The 14289-nt window shown below is 41.0% G+C and overlaps 1 protein-coding gene across 4 annotated transcripts; it reads left to right on the top strand.

The window, feature by feature from the left end:
- The first annotated feature begins 341 nt into the window (after nucleotides 1-341).
- UBLCP1 (ubiquitin like domain containing CTD phosphatase 1) lies at nucleotides 342-12973 on the top strand. 4 transcript variants are annotated; one of them, XM_058035029.1, is made up of 11 exons: nucleotides 342-386; nucleotides 2723-2916; nucleotides 3561-3652; nucleotides 4058-4143; nucleotides 4232-4347; nucleotides 5406-5504; nucleotides 6412-6449; nucleotides 8555-8653; nucleotides 9085-9201; nucleotides 10508-10635; nucleotides 11954-12973. In XM_058035029.1, the coding sequence occupies exons 2-11, from the start codon at nucleotides 2763-2765 to the stop codon at nucleotides 11979-11981; spliced, it is 957 nt and encodes a 318-aa protein (XP_057891012.1). In that variant the 5' UTR covers nucleotides 342-386; nucleotides 2723-2762; the 3' UTR covers nucleotides 11982-12973. The 4 variants fall into 4 exon arrangements, with proteins under 4 accessions (XP_057891012.1, XP_057891011.1, XP_057891010.1 ...); XM_058035028.1 differs by having other exon boundaries at nucleotides 354-444; nucleotides 2726-2916; XM_058035027.1 differs by having other exon boundaries at nucleotides 354-444.
- The last annotated feature ends 1316 nt before the right edge of the window (nucleotides 12974-14289 follow it).

Genomic DNA, 14289 nt, shown 5'->3' with positions numbered 1-14289 from the left:
AACAGACAATAAACTCCTTCACAGCTGGCACTCACGCCAGCAGCTGCCCGTGCTAGCCGCCTCTCCAGCCTCCCCGGAGACAGGAGGCGCTGAGGGGGCGAGGGCTCTGCGGTGCCGCGGCGTTCCCTGCCGGTGTGCTGCGTGTCCCGGCCGGAGCAGCCCCGCGGAGCTCCTGTTCCCCTGCCCGGGCCCCGGAGCACGGCCTGCCCTCGCCCGGGGCCCGACCCGCAGCGCCCTCGCCCTCGGCCGGCGCTGCCCGGACCCGCTCGGGGCCGGCGGTTCCCCCGGGCGGGCCCCGCGCACATCCGGGCTCCTCCCGCTTCCGCCGCGCGCCAGTTCCGCTTCCTGCGCGGCGGAGCCGGGACGGAGCCGGTCCCGCAGCCGGGGTGAGCGCCCGCTCCGCGCTGCCAGGGCGGGGGCGGATCGGCGGCCCCGCACAGCCCGGTGGGTGCGCCGGGGGCCGGGGGGAGGCCGGGCCGGGCCGGGGGGCCGGGGGCGGGCGGGTGTCGCGGCCGGGCCGGTGCCCCCGCGGGGCGGGAGCGGCTCCGCAGCCCCGCGGCCGCCGCAGCCCCGAGCGGGCGCTCCCGGCCGGGCCGCGCCGCTGCCGGGGCAGCCTCGGCGGGGCAGGGGAGCCCCGCTGGCACCGAGCGGCTGCCGGCCCCGATCCCCGTCCCGCACCTGTCACGGTGCCTGGGAAGGGCGGCCCGAGCGCTCGGCGGGCACCCGGCGTGGTTTAGGGGGTTCGGGTTCATGGTGCTTAGCGGAACTCCGAGATGGGGGTGTCTGTGTTCGGAATAGTCCCAGGAAAGGGCTGTAGTGCTGCAATTTAACAGCAGAACTCCAGTGCTTTCTCTGACCCGTGGCTTTCCAGCCCATTGGGTCTTGGTGGCCCAAGGGTCTTGTAAAGGCTTTGAAGATGAAATTAACCACAGGAAGCAAAATTAGCTTCAATTCTACACATTCAGTTCAACACAGCACCCAGCCCCGATGGTGGAACCCTTGGAAATCCCTGTCTTTTTCTGCTCCCAAGCCATTTTCCCATTTTCCTTGATTCGGACCCCTGAGTGTTTTTGGCAGGGAATAAAAGTGTCTTGTTTCCTATAGCATTTGTGTGACAGAGCTGTAGTTCTGTGAGGATTGAGGGTTGGTCAGGTGCTCAGCTTTGCAGGGATGATCTTTTCAATTTAGCGCTGGACAGAGACTGCAGAAGTTTTCTGACAGTTCTTGCCCTGTGCATGTCCTTGCAGAATGATTTGAGCTGTATGGTACAGGTAAGGAAAGACACAATAAACTCTCCTTTCTGACATAGTGTAAGGTTTATGGACAGGAATAATTCTTGATAATAACACTGTGTACCAACACCATACAGCCTTAGCCTCAGTAGAATTTCTTAGTGCTTCCAAGACCCCTTTTTCATGAGTCTTTTTCACTGTGTCATGCCAGGTCCCAGTCTGATTTGACAATTTTTGGGAAAAAAATAAATTCCTTTTCCAATGATACATGTTTTTCTCTTCAATTTGTTTTCAGGACTCTTAGAGGCAACAGAATGGAGGTGAGGTTTTTAGTGTCCTTAGCAAGGAGGTTATACCTAGACTAATTCTTATCTGCTCTGAGCTTGGTGGCTATGCCTGAGCACTTACAGGTTTGTCCCCTACAGCCTTTCCTGTGTAAAAGAGAAAGATTTTTTTCTGAATTTGGGTAATCTCTGAGAATACAAAGCCAGAGAGGAAGAAGGATCAGAGTTTTGGCTTGTGAGATTTTTTAGAATTGCCAGACCTGCATTTCTTGAAGGTTGACAACCCAAGATTTTTTACAGATCTGCTCTCTTTTTGAATATCAGTCATTTGAGGACAGTTTCACCATCAGTGGTGCAGAGGCCTTCTCTGCATCTCCTGACTGTCTGTAGCAGCCTCTTCATACCTTTCTAGCTCCTTGATTCTATTTCTAAGCCCTAACAGAGAAAAAACATGTTTTTCCTTTTGCATTAAGCTAAAAATCTTGTTTTTCTGCTGTGTTTAATGTAGGGCTAAACTGTTAAATACAATTTGTATAAACGATGCTGTGTAAATTAAAGATAGTATAATTATGGTTATTTTGTCAGCACTGCAATGAAAGTGCAGTTCTCTGGGTGTAATTGCATTGTGTGGGTGTGTGTTTTGGCTTTGTTTTCAAATTCCTGCTTTGATATTGCTACAGTGAGATGTAACCTGGGGTGTGCATTACTGCAGGTATTGCACAGTGGAAGGGATTAGAGAAATCCAGTGCCAAAAATGGACTGTTGGGCTCAGAACTATTTTTATGGGCTTATATATGCTAGGGATTTCATACTTGCTGTGGTGTTATTACATCTGGAGAGGCACCCATGGCTGGTTTGGTTGCATAAGTGTTGCAGAGGACATTTCTGAGCTTTGCAATGGCTTTTGTGGTGCTGCAGTGCTGTGCTCGAGTGTGCAGTGCACAGGCTGTACCTGCACAGAACACCCAGCAGATGTGAATGTGACATTGCTAAAAACATCAAAGTGGAACTCAGAGCCCCAGTTTTAACACTGTTCTTTCTCCCTTTGTTTCAGCACTTTCTCAACACATTTATCATCAAACAGCTCTTTGATGTCCAATATAATAAAGAATCAAGAATGCTTTGAGTAGATGTTGTGGTTTGTCTTGTGGAAAGAGTGGTTCTCCTCTTTCTTCCTTACATGATCTTTGTGTTTCCCTCCTGCAGCAGATTTTTCAGGCAGTAACACTGAACATATGCTTCAAGGATGTCTCTCTCTCTCATAATAAAATGGGGTGGACAGGAGTACACAATAACCTCTCTGTCAGAAGAAGACACAGTGTTGGACCTGAAACAGTCCCTGAAGGGCCTCACTGGAGTGTTACCAGAGCGTCAGAAACTGCTGGGGCTTAAAATGAAGGGTAACTCTCCTTATTTTCTGCTCTTGGGGATGTGCCTGAGGTGTTTAAGGACAAACATCCCCTAATGCTAGGCAGGATCTGTGCACTAACAGAGCATCCACTTCCCAGTTGTAGCTCTGGAATGAACGTGAATACAGACACTTCCTACATCACTGGATGTTGTTTATTATTAATACATCTATCTGGTCGTTTTTTAGTGGTTCACACTGCCCTGTCTTAGTGGGGAGGAGAATTGGGGGGAAAAAAGTAAACCTCATGGGTTGAGATAAGAAGAGTTCAGTGATTGAAAGATAATAAAATATTATATAATACTAATTGTTATAATAATAGTAATGAAAAGAGGAGAAAGAGGCATAAAACCCAAGAGAAACCAGTGCCACAATGCAGTTGCTCACCACCCACTGACCAATGCCTATCCAGTCCCTCATTATTCTCAAATCAAACCCAAAACACAGCACTGCAGCAGTTACCAAGAAGAAAATCCACTCAATCCCAGCCAAAACCAAGGCACTGCAAGTGGAAGATTATGATAACACAGCTTGGCATAGCTGGTATTTCACAGGGAGCTTATTTCAATTACACGTGGAATATATTGACATTTTTCTGAAATCTTTACCTCAATTAAAAAAAAATCTGCATTACAGGCAAACCTGCAGATGATGATGTTAAGCTTGGAGCCCTCAAGTTGAAACCAAATACTAAGATAATGATGATGGGCACTCGTGAAGAGAGTTTGGTAAATAATTTGCTTGTTTATTAGCTTAAACAGGAAAAAATGCTTCATGTCTCCTAATTGTGATTTTAAATTTTGACTATTCTAGTCATCATTTTAAAAAAGATGGTACAATAGATTTCTGTTGGCATTTTTTTATGTAAAGTAAACTTTGCTGCAGAACTCTCAGAGCAGTGTACTCATGAAACTCCTGTGGTGTTCTGCACTTGAAGTACAAACCTATAGTTGTGATACTCACTGGCTATTTAAATCTATCATCAATATACTTTAGTAATTCTTTCCACTAAAATGAAACCACTTTGGTTAAATGGTATTCCTGCCCTGCAATGTGCAGTAACAGAAACTTGATACCCATTGTTATTTTCCCTCTCTGATCCTTGTTATCTTTTATTATTTTTATTCCTCTAGGAAGATGTCCTTGGGCCGCCTCCAGATAACGATGATGTGGTCAATGACTTTGATATTGAAGAGGAAGTTGTGGAAGTAGAAAATAGGTTAGGAGTTCAAGCTGTTAAAACAGTTTGTTATTGACTGTAGAGTGTACATTTTAATTAACTGTAACTCTTTGCACTGTTACATCAGGGAAGAAAATCTACTAAAAATCTCCCGTAGAGTTAAAGAATACAAAGTGGAAATTCTGAATCCTCCTAGAGAAGGAAAAAAGCTGCTGGTGCTAGATGTTGATTATACACTATTTGGTGAGTTTTTATGCAATTTGTGTGTTTTGTTTGTTTAAGAGCTTGATTTATTTGCCAGATCAGGTTTCTTGATTTTTGCTTTGCTGTGTTGTACAATGTAACTTCTGCTTTGTATGATTTTGTGGTCTTTTGTTCACATTTTAAAAAGTATTTTAAAACGTTGCATGTTGTTGATTTTAGTGCAGCAGCTATTTAATTGCTGGAAAAAGACATTAAAAAGCAGCAATTTAGTTTTCTGTCCTGATAGTCTTCCCCTTGATAACTTGTATCTTAACCATCACAGTAACTTGGCAAGATACTGTAAAATAATGATCTCATTCTGTACCTGATTGATTCTACTTCTAGGGGGTGTGGGAGAACAGCTTCAAATTTTATTTACATATCATTACTAAACATTCACAAAAACACGCTTTTCTTGAAAATTCTGCCAAGCTGGTTTTTTTTTTGAAAGCCAGAATTTTCCTTCTGGCTTAACTTTCTGGTTTCTAGGTGTGCCATGGCAGCATGACTGTGAGCAATAAATAATACCTTCCCTTTTCCTTAGCTTTCCTTTTTGATGACATTTGTTTCCAATCTGACATCAAAATTCAGCCTATTTCTAAGTTTAAAATTTTTATTGAGCGGTCTTCTGCTGGCAGATTTTGCAGCAGTTTTGGAACTGAAGCAGGAACGTTTGCATCTCTGAAATGAGCTTGATATATGTTCACACAATCAACTGGACTAGGTTTGAAGGAATCTGTTTCATATCTGGCCAGTTACTAATTTGTTAAGAGCACAGATGATTTACCCTGACTCTTCAAAGAGATTCATACTCAGAGATCTCTTGATTTAATTATTGCTAAGTCGCTGTGGGACCAACAGATAAATATTCCCTCTGCTTTGTCCTTCCACCTTTAAAATGGGAATGGGAGTTTGATACCAAATCATTCATGACCTTAAAATGCTTCAGTGCTCCCCTCATGAAACTCTTGGACTCTCTGGATAGAAAGGAAAATCAGACTGGACTTTAATAACTAATACTTTAATATTGAATTGCTTATCTCTTATATTCTGTTTAGACCACAGGTCATGTGCTGAAACTGGGGTAGAGCTGATGAGGCCGTACCTTCATGAATTCCTGACTTCTGCATATGAGGACTATGATATTGTAATTTGGTGTAAGTATTATACTCTATGCCTAAGAATTTATTGTAAATTGTCATCCAGAGCAGAGACTCCAGGTGGGAGGTTTTTATATTGCTTTTTAGTGTGAGTCACAAGATCTGAAATGATACAGAAACGTTTGGCTGTAATTTGCACAACTATTAGAGATACTTTAGAAAAATACCAAGTCTTATGTGGAAAAGCCCCATATACAGCTCACAAGAATGGGTTTAGTCACAGAGTAAAGCTCAGCATCACTTTACTGACTGTTACTTTGTACAAAGAAACAGAACTGTAGAATCAACATTAGAATACTGATAGTGATTTTACAAATAATCTCAACTCTCCTGTCTGCAGGGATGGTTGATTGATCCTTTGCCTTTGCATTCTAGTTCAGTTCCTGTCCAACAGCTGGAGAACAAACTTTAGCCAGTGCAGGGTTCAAACCATATTAAAATTGTGTTACAAAATTCCATTTTCATAGTCTTGAACAATGTTTCTCCAAATTCTTAGATCAGTGGGCAGTTTGATACTTTGTTCTTTCCAGATTTTATGTATTCCTGACATTGCTTCCAGGAGGAAATCCTGCACAGGCAGTGAGGTTCCTCAAACCAGGTCTATCCCTGGTCTTACAGGCTGTGGTTCAGTCACAGCTGATCTAGAAAATGGTTTAAATATTTGCAGTGCTTCACCTAGTTGTTCATTTGAAAAGTAAGCTTTTCCAAACAAAAATAGACTTCCCCGATAAAAGACTTTCTTTAAGACTCTAAAAGCTGCAACAAAAGTGGATCTTTCTAAAATTAAATTTTGTGTAAAACTTTGACATATTAAGTGAACAAGTTCTTAGCTTATTTCTTTTTTTGGCCTGCCAGTGACTTATTTTGATAAAACATTATTTCTGTTTTCTCCCTTTTATTTCAGCTGCTACTAATATGAAGTGGATTGAAGCCAAAATGAAAGTAAGTTGCTCTGAAAACATCTGATTTGTTTCTGGTCTGGGTAACCCTTCATGCAGTTGTGCTCATTCTCAGCATTGTAGAGCAGGTTAGAAACAGAGGAGGTTGTATGAATCATAACCTAAGTTGTTTCAATTTCCATAGTCACTTGAAATTATCTTTATCACAAAACTAGATTGAATCTAATTTTAGAATTCCACACAAACTATCAGCAGTAGGTGTTAAATTTAGCAGAACTAAACACAAGTCAGTACCAGCTGAAACTTGGATTTGTCACGCAGCCCTGCACAGTTGCTTTCATCTTACCTCTAATTATAGAGCTCCAGTCTTTAAATGTGATTTTTTTTAAAGGAACAGACAGATGTGACATGCTGGAGTAGGTTATCAAGAGGAAACTCTTCTCATATTTATCTTTACCTCTTACAGCTGAGGGTTCTGTTGCTTCCTCTGCCTTATTAAACATCCCATAAGAGCTCTTTCACTTTCTGGTTTCTTCCCTTCTGGAATCAGGCAGGAAGCCAGTTTTGAACAGCTGACCTCATGGTAAATATATTTACAGTCAGGCTTAGCTGTAAATCTAATGAGCTTACTAAGAATTGCTGTGTGTTTGGTTGGTGGGTTAGGGGGTTTTTTATGTTTATAAATCAAAAGTTATTTCCATTCCAGGAAAAACCTTTCCAAATTTAAGCTTTTACTACAAACTATTTTTTCAGGTTTTCACAGAGCAAAACACATTTTTCCAGCGTTCTCTTCCTCAAAATAATTAATTGCCACTATCTTTTCTAATCAAAAACGCCTCTTAGAAATGAGACTCTTTAGTCAGAACTGTGGAGTTGGTGCAAGTAAAATCAGTGCTCAGCCTTGCAAGCATTGCATTCTTGTGTCACATATTTATACTGTGTTGTCACAGTAGTGCTAGGACTCAATCTTGTGGAAAACCATTGTTCAAAACTGGGTTCTTTCCCCAGCACTGGTCACCTTTCTGCATTTCCAGGTTGCTTTTCCAACCTCCTGCTGGACCCCGATCCATTGAGATTCCTGCCACTAGATGCCACTTTCTGTTTCTCCTTAACTGATGGCACCAGGGGTGCTCCCCTCCCAGAGTTTCACTCTTGGTCAGGGAGCTGTGATTTCAGCAATAGGTGGCATTAAAGTTTCTGGTTTAAAGTACAAAGCAGGAACGGCATTTAAAAGAAAGGAGTATCAGACAAGCAAATTTAATCTCTGTTACCACCCTTTTATGCCTGAAATTCAAACATTCTAGAACAGCTGGTTCTGTCAGTGTAACAGGATACTGACCCAGGGAGGTAGAGCATTTCATTTGCAAGATTGCATTTTTAAATAAAAGCAAGTCAGGTAAGTGTGGCTGGATAGTTGCAGAAGAGCTGCTGCAGTGGGTATTTTCTCCCTGTTACACAGGTTTACATATTGCTGCTGTTTCACACATCAGAAATTGTCAGCAGTATCTGTGTTGTACCTTGTCAGCAGATTTTACTGGTACTTTTCAGCTTTGGAAAGGATTTGAAATGGAAATGATGCTCCCTCATCTAGTCTTAAGTTTTTTATTTCTAAAAAGGCTGTTTTACTTACAGTATTTCAGGAGTTACCAAATCTTAAAAGTGCAAATTGACACTAACACTGGTTGTCTTGGACATATGCAGGAGGGAATAGTGACACTGAGATGTTCCTGGGTATTCCATCTTGGATTAGGCTGTAATTTGTGCAAATCACTGAGAGGAACAAAGAGCAGCCAGAACATAATTCCTGTAAAGTTAAGTTGAGGTGTGGAGAACTTGTGAGAGGTTGTGCATGAAGGTTTGAGCAAACCCTCTCTGTATTTTGCCTTCTCTGCAAAGTTGCTTTGATTTTCTGCCAGCATCAGCTGTTAAGTTCCTGGTATTAAACACTAAAAATAAATCCCTGTGTGCACTTTTATGATCCTCATTATGTAACAAATGCAAATTTCCCAGGTATCTATTTTTAGTGCGTCTCTGATAAACCTCCTCAGCTCACCCCGTGACAAACAATGTACTATAATCGTGGTTCCAGTTGTTGAGCAGTAAAACTGTCATAATTAGAAGCTTTAATCATAAATCTTTGTGATGCAGGAGCTTGGGGTGAGTACCAATGCAAACTACAAGATCACTTTCATGCTGGACAGTGCTGCCATGATAACAGTGCACACTCCTCGGAGAGGACTAATAGATGTAAGTAACAATCTTTATCCTAATCTTTTTCTGGCATTTTATCACACCCCTTTAAAATACTCAACCAAAAAAGCTGCTCAGGAGTTTTCATGCAATAAAACTGCAAGAATCTTGGAACCACAGATTTTTTTCTACTGGAAGTCTCTATTAATGTTTTGAATGGTATCTTTAGATGTCACAGCTTTCAAATCAAACAGCAGCTAACTGTTGCAAGAAAACTCAGTGCCAAAAGAAAAGTTTTCCTTAGTGGAGGGTATTTATGTTATATTATTTCACATCTTCCTTTGTTAAAGCCAACTACCTGCTAATGGTAAAGCAAAAGAGTACAAGTGTTCATTCAAGTTAGGACTCAGGTTCCTATAGATGGCATTTTCATCTCCTGCACGTGATCTGATTTACCTCAGATACTTTGTATTGTGTTGTGTTTGCAGGTGAAGCCTCTTGGTGTTATCTGGGGAAAGTTTTCAGAATATTACAGCAAAAAAAATACTATTATGTTTGATGATATTGGCCGAAACTTCCTGATGAACCCACAGAATGGACTCAAGGTAATGGAAACTGGAATTTTCATTTACTGCTACTTTTTCTTGATACTTCAAGTGTTACTTTCTCCTGCTTCTTTGCTGCAGCATAAAGAAAGACTATTTTTAACTAGCAAAGATGCATGTTTTGTTAAACCTGTTAATTCACAGTGCCATTTGTCTGGCTTATTATTTCCCTAATAACAGTATTAAATAAACCTTGTGTCACTACTAAGTGATTAATAGATAACCAAAATCAATGAAATTCTTATTTCTGCCTAAGTTATACCTGCAAGCTGTAATCAAGTTGGGCATTACTGACAGGCACCATTGAAAATGTGATGTTCAATCTCCAGAGTGGTCAGATTCAAAAATAAGTCAAATAACAAATGGCTTCACTTCATGATAGTATGACAGGGTAATCACAAGTATTCTATATGAGAAATAATTAGTACCTTGAGCCATTTTGACTATAGAACAGCAAATATTTCATTTTATACAACTGTCAGCCAGTGTGTGCTCTGTTATTACTGCTGGTTCTGAATAAGAGTGCAGCTTAAATTTCTACATACATCTAATAGTAGAGCAGTGTTAGCAGTAAAACAACTTGCATAAATCTCTCTAAAAAAGAAAAAGATATTTTCAAATGCAGAAGTTCAAGATGGTATCTTTTTGAAAGTATCCACAATGTGGAGGAGAGCAGTTGATGAGATCTAACAAGATTGTCTTAACTGGAAGGAGAATCAGGAATAGCAAAGACCTTGCTGGAAGGGGATTATCCAGAGGTCCCTCTAGCTCAGATTGGAAAAATACTTGTCAAAGTTTTGTTAACAGTTGCAGACAAGAGCACTGAATCACTAAAACAAGGCCCAGGTATAATGTATTCCAAGCTTTGATTTTGATATCTCATTTCACAGCAGCTCTGGTTCTAGTCAAAGGCTTTTGCTGATAAAAAGCATCTGGTTCCAATGATACCACACAACTCACAATGCTGAGCTGAAAACCCTCCTGCAAAAATCTGTGAAATCAATTAGAAAATGTGGCATTCCAGATCATTTCAGTCTATCTTGGGGGGGGAGGCTTGAAGAAGTGCAAGAGAAAAGAATTTTTTTCTGGTTGGTGCAAGGTAAAAACCCCTCAGTCCAGTTTGCATGAACAGGACAAATTGGATCTGCCCACTGCTTGAAAAGGTTTTTTCCTCTTACCTGTGAAAAGTTATAACTTGTCATAGTACTGAAGATATATTTCAGTCAGATGGTAAATGATAGAGAATCTAAAGCATTTTTTCTTTCTGTGAGCAAATGGTTATACCCAGTTTCTCTCTTTTCTATAGATAAGGCCTTTTATGAAAGCACATTTAAATCGGGATAAAGACAAGGAGCTTCTAAAGCTCACCCAATACCTCAAAGAAATAGCAAAACTAGATGACTTTTTGGAGCTGAATCACAAACATTGGGAAAGGTAAGAAAAAAGGCAAAATTCTTGTTTCCTTTTGTCCCTGACCCCAGTGTTTTGCTTGAGGTTATCTCTACAAAGACCAGAAACAATGGAACTGATGAACTTTATAACCTACAGTTATAAAGGTCCTTTAGTTTGAGGAGAATTTTAATAGGGCTGTAGTGTTGGGATAGCTTCCCTAAAATGATAAGATTTTGACAGAATGCATCTGTGCTTTCCTACTTCTCCAGTATTCAGTACTGCCAATTATGCAATTATGCATCCTGAAAGGAAAAGAATTTTTGAAGGAACATGGTCCCTGGAAACCTCTTTCTTTCCACCCCAGCAAAGTTAGACTGTGGGTTCAGATCCCAAATCCTTTGTTTTAGGGCAGCTTTTCTAGAAGTTCCTTGAAAGCTTTGTGGTGTTAGTGTAGTTCTTAGGCACATCCAGGTTGAGTGGTATTGCAGGATTCATCAGCTCTAAGTAACTGTCTTACAAACAAAAACAAACTTGGAGTTTTCCAAGTGCTCAGGGCACCAGTTAGCATCCTAATTCTTGCTAGAAAGTGATTAACTGAAGGGCTTCAGCAAAATTATTCTTTGTTTTATGCAACAGCCAGAGGCTTCAATGCATGTGAAGAAAAACTGTTGGAAAATCACTCCTTTGGTGTTTAAAAAATGGAGCCTTACAGGCTTGATACAATTTTTTCTTTTCTGAGTAGAACAGAAAGTGAAATGTTAAACCTTAAAAGCAGTGAAATTCACTGGATATTTCACACTGTCAGTGAAATTGGTTGGATTCTTTCTCCTAGAGTATTTGCAAAGCCTTTCTCACACCACACAGGCAGATTGCTCCAGCTCTGGTGCCAAGAGAGCTGTGAGATCAGAATACAGAAAGCAGTTCAGAGTCACTCAGCTTCTCCAGAGCAGCTGCTGGAGGGCTGTTCCTTTCAGGTTATGCTGCATCAGTTCATTAAAGTCCTGAATTTATTTGAAGGAGTGCCATTACTAATGGATATAAAAGCCACTTCTCCAACTGATGTAATTTTCCATCCTCTTAGAATGAAACAGGTTTCCATTTCCTTCCTCCCTTTTGTTTAAAAAGCCTGATAGTGTCTAACTAGAACATGACTTTGAATTACCGCAAGATAACCTATCATGGAATTGAAATTAAATAAAAATCATAAGTGCTGTTGATTGATTGCATTTCTAATTTTTGGTTATCAGTAGGAGGATTGCTGGTGAGAAAAGAAAGCAAAGTCATACTTTGATCTTAAGATCTCAGCTATATTTGTGACCACCTCTTACTTGGTGAAAAACTCTACTTTTGTTTCTTTCAGGTATCTTTCAAAGAAGCAAGGACAGTAACACTAATAAAACTGTGTGGCACTGAATTGAAGGGAACATCACTAAGATCATTGGACTTTTCCTTGCTTTTGTGCTAGAGTATAATAGTGCTGGACACTGGACCCAATGCCAGAACGACTGCTAAACTTGGTCTTCCAGCTGGTTGGTTGTGGGTTTTTTAAAAGATCACAGCAATAAGCTCAAAGTGGGAGAAACAAGTCAGTTGCTTTTTCTTGCATTCAGTTCTGGTGTTACTTCTCAAAATACTTTCCTCTCCTTTGCTGCTGAAGTATAACCATAACCATCAAAGACCAAAACCATTCTGAGACTAGAAAAAGAAATATTTAGACCAAAAATGTTGATTAAAAAGCCAACCTTGGCAGTGTATGAATTGTATAAGTCCTCTATTCCCTCCATCTTTAGAAACAGTCTCCCTCTCCCATTCCAGTATTTAAGTCTATAAATTACAAGTTGTCTAAGTTTGGTATGTATTAGTATGTCAGTGTTTCTCTGTGCAAGACAGTAAGATGGGAAAGTACCACCTGTGTGGCCAGTTTACCCCAGTGTGTGAACTTGTACTATAAAGCAGTGTTTACTGGAAAACAAAAGATTGAAGTTTGGGGGAGAGAAACCCACTGTTATTTGATCAGTGAAAAGCAGTCTGCCTGAAAATCCCCATATCTCAGATAAAGGGTTTAAACCTCAGATGGGAAAGTCACATTCCTAACAAAGCATGAACAAAACCCTTGTTCTCTTCTAGCTAAATCTTGTCAAAGTGCAAACACTGTGTTTAAATACAATATTCAGCCATACTGTTCTTAAAATATCATTTACTTGCGCTGCTTATGCCTGCACTATAGAAGTGTGATGTGACTGCTGTTTGGCATTTCCAACACTTGTGCATTATGCAGTTCATGGATTTGAAAGAAGACTGACCCTTTCAAATAAAAAATGGTATATATTGTTCTTAAGGAACTATAGCAGTTGTGTAAATAATAAATACCTTTTTCATACTTTGTGTCCTGTGCTGCCTTCAGGATTTAGCTTGCATAACAGAGGAACCATCAATATTATTAATTTGGGGGGGATTGGAGGATTTGTTTGGATTTCAGAGACTCTGGGTTTGCATCAGGAGTTGAATAAGAGCCTGGTTTGTACCTCTGTGGATTAGGGATGTGGTGCAGCACCAGGCTGGCCAGGAAAGGAGCCCTGACAGCTCATGTCAGGCTGTCAGGACAGCAGGCACAGATGAGCTGCTGGGCTGAGCACGCAAGGCTCCAGCTCAGTGACCTGTCAGAAAACATCCAGGTCCTTGTCCAGGGCTCTGTGTGCTTTAGTGCCAGCCCCAGGTGCCTTTGACAGAGCAAACCAGAAACCTGGTGCATAAAAGTGGTGCTTTAGGTAAGGATGGAGGGTGAAGAGCTGCAGATTTGTCTCCTAGAGCTGATTTCTGATCAAGGAGCTGCCTGAGCCCTGAACAGACAGCACAGGGAGAATCCCTGAGCTTACACCAGTGATCCTTGCCTGGAAAAGCTGCAGCAGCAGAGATCATGGGATGTAGGACTGGGGTATGGTGCACTGGAATTCCTTTGACTTTCAACAGTGGAAAAAAGTCAAAGCATTGCAATAAAATCAGCTGTGGAGTCTGTGCTGGGCAGAGAGAGAAAACCAAACCAAGGGAATGTATTTAATCATGTGCCTGCATTTTTTTCCTCAAAGTTGGCCTGCAAACAGAAGGTTACAGTGAAAGAGCAATACTCATTTCTTTTGCTTTATACAAGCAAAGTTTAAAAAAAATCAATCTTGATTTTATTTCAGTAACATGGGGGTTTTGTCCCAGAATTTTAGAGCATTCACTGATCTGAAGGTGATGTGCACTCATCTTTCAAATATTTTATAACCTGAGCTGGAACATGCAAGTGTGATCTCAAAGTGACTGTAACACAGAGCTCTTGCTGACAAGTTATGTGTTTTATGACTAGTATTTTTTCCCTTACTATATTTTCTGTTTGGGGACTAGTCTTGCAGTTTGATTTGGTTATCTTCTAAAAATGCTGCTGGGATTTGCTTGGCTGAGATTTTTAAAATCATGAAGCTGTGGATAAGGCAAGCACAAACCTGATGTTCAAATGACTACAAGAGTCAGGGGGCACTGATGGGAGAGTGGCTTAAAATGGTAAAAGCAGCAGGAATAAATCTGGATTTTGTTGCTATGGTTGGTTGTGGAGGCAGGTGGCATCAGCAGGTTCAAAAAAGAGTTCAGCACCTTCATAGAAAAGTCCACAGGCAGAAGCTAAAGGGAACAGCACTAAAGGGAATAGGAAGGGCT

Source organism: Melospiza georgiana, chromosome 15 (genome assembly GCF_028018845.1).
Source record: "Melospiza georgiana isolate bMelGeo1 chromosome 15, bMelGeo1.pri, whole genome shotgun sequence".
NCBI lineage: Eukaryota > Metazoa > Chordata > Aves > Passeriformes > Passerellidae > Melospiza > Melospiza georgiana.
The sequence above is the reverse complement of the archived record's forward strand: the minus strand, read 5'-3'. Positions and strand labels throughout refer to the sequence as shown.